This window comes from Mangifera indica, chromosome 2 (genome assembly GCF_011075055.1).
Source record: "Mangifera indica cultivar Alphonso chromosome 2, CATAS_Mindica_2.1, whole genome shotgun sequence".
Taxonomy (NCBI): Eukaryota; Viridiplantae; Streptophyta; class Magnoliopsida; order Sapindales; family Anacardiaceae; genus Mangifera; species Mangifera indica.
In genome coordinates this window covers 10,199,774-10,208,185 of record NC_058138.1, presented here as the reverse complement: position 1 = coordinate 10,208,185, position 8,412 = coordinate 10,199,774, and the positions used below count along the sequence as shown (strand labels likewise).

At 31.8% G+C, this 8,412-nt stretch overlaps 1 protein-coding gene across 1 annotated transcript; it reads left to right on the top strand.

Moving 5' to 3' along the window:
• The first annotated feature begins 1,247 nt into the window (after nucleotides 1-1,247).
• LOC123209798 (pentatricopeptide repeat-containing protein At5g14770, mitochondrial) lies at nucleotides 1,248-4,736 on the top strand. The gene has a single exon (XM_044627940.1). The coding sequence runs from the start codon at nucleotides 1,337-1,339 to the stop codon at nucleotides 4,388-4,390; it is 3,054 nt and encodes a 1,017-aa protein (XP_044483875.1). The 5' UTR covers nucleotides 1,248-1,336; the 3' UTR covers nucleotides 4,391-4,736.
• Nucleotides 4,737-8,412: the final 3,676 nt, after the last annotated feature.

Below are 8,412 nucleotides of genomic sequence, written 5' to 3'. Positions count from 1 at the left end.
GATCTCAAGTTCAAATATCACATGCACCACCATCTATTAGAGGATATATACTATAGGCACTAGGTTGCCATTTGTGTGGCATTCTCTTGGTATGTTAGTTCAGTGGGCATGCAATCAATATCTGCCCATTTGTTATAGCAGATTAACACCAACAACCTTAACACATGAAATCTATCGTTACCTTTCTGTAAGGTGGTTCAACATTATGATAGTCTTACTATATTATTAGTGTCCTTAGTCTAAATAATACTGAGGTTACATATATTTCTACAACAACTATCATACATGCTTATAGGATTTTCATGATCAAGTTACATTTTGATCCCCTCGTCTTGGATCTAAAAATCGAAGAGCATTCATTATACATCTATACATACATTTATATGCTACAATATATTAATAAATACCAATTTTATTTATGATAAAATACCACACAAATTTTGAATGAAATTACACAAATAATCTCATATGATTGGCTCTAGAGCAGTTACTCTAACATTATCTCTGGTTCAAAATTCATCATATATGCTAAATGTTCTTTGAGTTTAGTGTATATTTTGAACTTTGATTTCTAGGTCAATCTAAACCATACCCATACAAATATACTCAATAATCTCAAATAAATTTACAATTTTATCACTAGAACAATCATATAATCTATAGCTTTTATCCTTAAACTAAAATCAGAAACTTTCAACTATTAATTCAAAATAATCCACATTATGTAACAAATTATTATAAATATGTATGATAAAACATTACTTACTTATTAAAAAAAATGTAAAAAGAAAGTAGTAGGATGAAACAAATAAAGGGTTACAACTAACATTTTGCCCATATTCACACTATAATGTGTTTCTAATATTTAAAAACAACCTCAACAATTATGACAAAGGTTTATGACGATGATGAAGATTGATGGTCGAAAAATGATTACGAAAATGAATGAGATGAATTATTGAAATACACCTTATAAGGCTAGGAAAATTAAGATGGTTGAATTTCAGCCAGATTTATTGTAAGTAGTATGACAAAAGCTAGACTAAAATTTTAAAAATAACAGACAATATATTAACAATTCAATTTATATACGAAAGCATTTTTGAAAGCTTTAAAAATAATTATTTTATTTAATAACCAAAAAATTATCACAGTAATAAATTTTATCAACAATTAAATGAATCGAATGAAGTGCCTGCAAATTATATACGGCTGATGTCAGATATTACGTTACGCGTAGTCCCTTTTTCTACCCTTGCGCTACTACAAAATTACTAGCTCTGGCATCATCAATTTAAGGGCTGAAGGGTGCGTCTTGGTGATTCAGTTCCTCATTATGATAAACCCCTTCAAGAATCGTGCAAAAACCCTTGTTCCATCTTATTTTCTCTCAAAATCCCTCAATTTCTCATCAAGCAATCAACCCGATAACCCGACTTCCAAAAACACTCTTGTTTGCACAGGTTTCTCTGCCATCAACCCCAAAAGCACGCATCTCTATGCTTCTTTCTTTTGCACTCTCATACACCTGTACTTAACATGTGGCAGGTTCTCTAAGGCAACAGAAGCTGTCTTTGGCATGAGAAATTTCGATGTCACTCTCGTTTTGCCCCAATGGAACAAACTCATTTACCACTTTAATACCTCTGGCTTGGTTTCTCAGGTATGGGCTCTTTATACCCACATGATGTCATGCGGAGTTTTGCCTAATGTTTTCACTGTCAATGTGTTGGTTCACTCTTTTTGTAAAGTGGGTAAGTTGAATTTGGCATTGGATTTTCTTAGAAATGTTGATTTTGATATCGATAATGTAACATATAATACTGTCATTTGGGGGTTTTGTGAGCAAGGGCTTGCTTATCAGGCATTTGGTTTTTTATCATTAATGGTGAAGAATAATATATGTATTGATTCTTACACTTGTAACATACTGATTAAGGGGTTTTGTAGAATTGGAATGGTTGAATATGGTGAGTTTGTTATGGATATCTTAGTGAATGGTGGGGTTTGTAAAGATATTGTAGGCTTTAACACATTGATTGATGGATATTGCAAAATTGGGGAAATGAATAATGCCCTCAAATTGATGCAAACGATGAGAAGTGAGGGAATTCTGCCTGACATTGTTAGTTACAACAGTTTAATCAATGGGTTTTGTGAAACAGGTGATTTTGTTAAGGCTAAAAGTTTGATCGATGAGATTTTAGGGTCTAGGAGGAAAAAAGATGTTGATGATGGGAGTGTGAGTTTGGAGATGAATCTCATTACATCTACTACTCTTATCAGTGCATACTGTAAGCGGCAAGCACTGGAAGAAGCCCTTACTTTATATGAAGAAATGGTTACAAATGGGTTTTTACCAGATGTAGTCACTTATAGTTCGATTATAAATGGTCTTTGCAAGTGTGGAAGGTTAGCTGAGGCAAAAATGCTGCTGAAGGAAATGAAAAAGATGGGTGTAGATCCAAATCATGTTTCTTATTCTACTCTGGTTGATTCTTTATTTAAAGCAGGGAGTGCCATGGAAGCTTTTTCTCTTCAAAGCCAAATGGTAGTTGGTGGCATTGCCTTTGATGTAGTTGTGTACACCAGCTTGATGGATGGGCTTTTCAAGGCTGCAAAGGCCAGTGAGGCAGAGGAAATTTTCGAGATGATTTCAAAGCAAAATTTAGTTCCTAACTATGTCTTCTATTCAGCATTGATTGATGGCCACTGCAAGTTAGGAGACATGACAGCTGCAGAATCCATTCTAACAGAAATGGAGGAGAAGCATGTATTTCCAAATGTTATTACTTATTCCTCTATAATAAATGGTTATACAAAAAAAGGAATGCTCGATGAAGCAGTAGATGTTATGAAGAAAATGCTGAGTCAAAATATCATGCCAAATGTTTTTATTTATGCAACCCTTATTGATGGCTATTTTAAGGCTGGTAAACAAGAAATTGCTCTTGATCTTTATAACAAAATGAAGTCAGAGGGATTGGAGGAAAACAATTTTATAATTGATATTTTTGTGAACAATTTGAAAAGAAGCGGGAAGATGGAGGACGCTAACAGATTAGTTCTTGATATGAAGTCTAAGGGCTTGTTGCCAGATCTTGTTAACTACACATCTTTGACAGATGGCTTTTTCAAAGCAGGAATGGAGTCAGCTGCTCTAAACAAGGCTCAAGAAATGACAAAAAAGAACATTCCATTTGATGTCATTTCATACAATGTCTTAATTAATGGTCTCTTGAGGCTTGGCAAATATGAACTACAATCTGTTTATTCTGGAATGAGAGAGCTGGGTTTAGCTCCTGACTGTACTACATACAACACCTTGATTAATGCTTGCTGCAAACAGGGGAACTTGGAAAATGCTTTTAAACTTTGGAATGACATGAAGCATAATGGAATAATGCCAAATTCAGTCACTTGTAACATTCTGGTTGCAGGGCTTTGTGAAACTGGTCAGATTGCAAAAGCTTTGGATATTCTGAATGAAATGTTATTTGTGGGTTTTCAACCCAACTTAAGTACTTGTAAGATTCTCCTTGATGCATCGTCCAAGGGTAAGAAGGCTGACTTGATATTCCAAATGCATGAGCAACTTGTACGAATGGGAGTCGAACTTAATAAAAAATATTACAACACTCTTATGACAATTTTATGCAGGCTAGGTATGACTAGAAAAGCCAAATCAGTGTTAGAAGATATGAGAAGAAGAGGAATAATGGCAGATACTATCACTTACAATGCCCTTATACGTGGACATTGTGTTGGCAGCCATCTAGGTGTGGCTTCTGCTATGTATTCTCAGATGATAAATGAAGGAGTTTCCCCGAATACTGTTACTTATAATCTCCTTCTAGGTGCTCTTTTGGCTGCTGGTTCAGTGAAAGAGGTGGAAGATTTGCTTGGTGAAATGAAGAAAAGAGGCTTGAACCCTAATGCTTCTACTTATGATATTTTGATATCTGGCCATGCAAGGATTGGAAATAAGAAGGAATCCATACACTTGTATTGTGAAATGATTACCAAAGGCTTTGTACCGAAAACAAGTACTTATAATCTGCTAATCAGTGATTTTGCCAAGGTAGGAAAGATGCACCAGGCTAGGGAGCTTATGAATGAGATGCAAGTGAGAGGAAGGCCCCCTAATTCTTCTACTTATGACATAATGATTTGTGGATGGTGTGCACTATCTAATCAAATTGAACTGGATAGAACGCTAATAATGTCATACCGGGCTGAGGCAAAAAGACTAGTCATGCAGATGAGTGAGAATGGATTCGCACCCTGTGAAAGTACTCTTTCTTGTTTCAGTTCTACCTTTGCTAGACCAGGAAAGAGGGTTGATGCCCACAGACTTTTGCAAGACATGTACAAGAGCAAGAAAATATAATGGATGTGTAAAAAAAGAAGTATGGGAACCCTTGTTACAGATACCCAGCCACTTGAGCACTTCTGAAATTGTATTTTGAAGTGTGCATTTCAATATCTCATTGGGATTCCTAGCTCTTGAACGCTTAGTATATGATATGCACTCTTATAGTGTTTATTCATGATGATTATTTATATTATTTTCTGTTTGCTTTTAGCAACTATAGGATAGGGAAAAAATCCCTGAATTTCTTGTTTTATTTTCTCCTAGTTTTGGCTGATTTAATTTAATTGCTTTTCTAGTTTGTTGTTGTAAAACATGTATAAATTCACCTTTTACTATTGAATAAAATTAAGCAAGAATTCATTAATTTCTTTCAATTCATTTCATCATGTTATGAGAGCGTAGGCTCTAAATTTTATTGCACTCGAGTGTAATATGTCACCCTACTAAAATGTTGTTGGCATTTGATTTCATCAAAGTTCTTTATCATTTATCACGTGTCTCTAGACGTCCAAATAAGCTACTAGAAAAGCATAGACATTGTTGAAAACATTAGGTCTCCCTGGAAAAGATTGGAAGTTGTCAATCTGCTATGACAAGTCGTTCAAAGTTGTCGATCTGTAGTATGAAGTTTTAAATCCAAGTCTGTCAAGAAATCTGACCTTGTTATTTCCCTAATTTTATCTTCATTAATATATTTTATTGGGAAATTTAAAGAATCCTAGTCATAGGAAATTTATTTAAAAAAAGCACATTAAATTTCAAAAGAGCAATATATATTTGCACACGTTTTGTTAGTATTCAATTAGATATATATATAATGCATTATCATGATATACGGTATTGTTTTATCCTTAATTTAAAATCATTTAATTATATAATGATAAATAATATGTGTATTTATTTGTGTACTAAAAAATATATAAATATAGTTTTAGTGATTTCGAAAGCCTCTCGGGAAATATTTCAAAAAGCTCCCTTGTGACAAGTTTAAAAAATCCTCTTTGCGGCTACTTTATTCAAGAAAAAACATTAAAGATTTTCTCTACAGTTACAGGTTCCACAAGCTCAACAATCTTCACTAGTTCCTTTGTTTCTCTTTCACCTTATATTGCTCAAACCACACACAAGAAACGTTTGTTTCAATTGTTAGAGTAGGCACTCTAAAGCCAATCGACAAGATTAATTTTGTAATTTCATTTGAACCTTATATCATATTTTAATAATAATAAAATTGACATTTCTTCATTTATGTCTATGTGCATTTATATATGTATGGTTCATGAATGTCCTTAGATTGGTGTAACTATGAAGATGTGATCAATGAGTAGTTTAATCGTGAGAACCTTATGAGCACATATAGTGGCAAATATAGTAATGTATATAGTCATAGAATTATTCTGATTAAGGGCATAGATAATACGGTAAGATTATCATTATATTAAACGATCATACTTAAAGATAGTAATAAATCTCACATGATGAGGTTAGTGGTGTTAACTTAGTCTAACACATAGACACATGTTGATTACATGTTCACTAAAGTAACCTATCAGAGGATTCAACATAGATGATGATCTAGTATTTATGGAACAAATCCTCTAATAGAGAGTGGTGCATGTGATCCATATACTCAGTATCACTAGAGCATCTCATACACCAATCAATCTAGTTTAACACTAGTCTAAAGGGGTCTTCTTGTTAGGGCTATCAACACAATAGTTATTGGCTACGTTAAAATGCGTATTAGTGGATCAATATAAGATTATGAGTCAAATTTGAAAGAAAATATCTCATGACACTATTTGATGGAAGACAATGACCAATTAAATTTGCAACCATAATGGGATTAGGTCAATGCACAAATCAAATAATATTCAATTGTTGCTCTAGAAGTCAAAGGTATCTAAGGTGGATAATACTTCTTTGCCAAAGCCTTAATGAGATATCAATATAATAAAAAGATTCGCATGCACTATAACCATACCATTTAAAGGTATAATCGATTTAACGCTAATTCTCTATTGATTGAGTGGACATGATGTTTTGTTAAAACGTGTTTATTATTCATGAGTAAAGAGATAATTAATTGTAAACTAATCATGAATTTATTCATTATCAACTTAATAGAGAGCATATAAGTCATAAACAATAAAGAGTTGTTTGTGAACACTTAGAAGGTTTAGGTTTATTACATATAAAGTGAATCAACTCAGATTTTTTTGAACATGGTGAATTTAGATCCCTATTAACATGGCTTTCTATTTAAAAATAAATACAAGACAAAATGTTTGACATAATTAAAAGAAACTAATAATTTGGGGCCAAATGTAATAATTTAAAATTTTGAGGTATAGAGTGTAATTCTGCTACTAAAGGTTATCAGAGTCTCATATAAAATGAGACCATTCTCATAATTTCATAACCTTATCCAACTTTTACATAGGGTGAAGAAAAATCCTTCTATCAATTTTTCTTCACACAACCACAACAAACATTCAATCCAACTCATAGACTAGCATTTGTGTGACCCTTTTAACATCTTCCCATTGTTTATGGTGTTGTATTACCTCTATATGGATGAGTGGAGCTTCACTGATTTACGAAAAGAGCATAAAACACATATAGAGCAGAATCCTGCTTGGTAAGGACTCCAAATGTAGGTATCATGTCTTAAACTCTTAAAATTGCATGTATAATATCTCCTTGATCCTAAGGGATGAATTTATGATCTTGACTTTATATTTCTACATGTTTTATTGTTGTTTCAAATGAATAAATTGAGATCATACATACATTTGCATATGGGTTCAAACGTTATACATTCAATATTGTTTAGATGAAATTTTGGTTTAATTTGAATGAATGAATGTTTTAGATTCATTGTATGAGCATGAAACCCTTTTGGGGCCGTTTGGTTATAGTGTTTTAAAGATTACTTTGATAATAGATTTTTTATTACTTATATTACCTTATTTGGTTTGTCAGTAATAAAAGATTATGGTAATCTTCTATTACCAATACTAACGTGACAAGTAATATAAAAGATACTCTGATTACCACATTTACTTTAAGTATTAAAAGATTATCAAAGTAATCTTGATTTTATTATAATTATATTGTTATTTATTAATTTTTTAAGACAAAAACAAATTTATTTTTAATTAATATAACAAATAATATAAAAATATTTAAAAATAATTATATTCAAGGGCATTTAAGTAAAATAATTTATTAATATTATTTTATTACTGTTAACCAAACATATTAATTATTTATATCATCCATTTTTACCAAATTTTATCCAACGTAGTAATTATTTATACCTAATAATCTTCTTAGTAATCTATCTTCAAGATAATCTCCCTATTTTGGTAATAAAATATTATCCAAACCAAACACTCTCTTAATAGCTAAAATACTCCTAAAAGGGGGTGAATAAGAGCTTCTAAAATTTTGAAGCACAAATTAAAACCACAATAAAATAATAATTATGAGCAAAACTTAAAAGAGTTAAGGGAAAAATGTGTTCAATATTTATAATGGTTGAGAGTTTTCTCTTTCAAGCCTTTAATGTCTATTTCCTCAAACAATCAGCTTGAAGTTCCACTAAACTCTTGAACCTTTACACTAGTTTGTCTGAGATTTTGTCCAATACAATTGTTAATACATGATTTCACCCACAAAGGATTAAATATAAGTATTTTAGTGTAGAAATGTTTCTCAAAGGCTGAATACACAAATTTAGAATAAATGTTCTCCCAATTATATGAATTTTGGCTTAGTAAGAGAAAAAGAGTGTTTGACTTTTGAGAAGAATTAGAGCAAGATTGATACAATGTAATGTCTAACTTTTTTCAACTTCAAATGAGCTCTTTTATATGCAAAATGTGTTGGAAGAGTCAAAATACCCATTGGTTTGAAATATGTATCTATTAACATTTGAAAAGGTTGGATTTCTCTTGAAATACACAGGTGAATAAGCATTCTCCTTTAATGCACAAGCATCCCTGACTTCAAAATCTTTTTTTTTTTTAAGT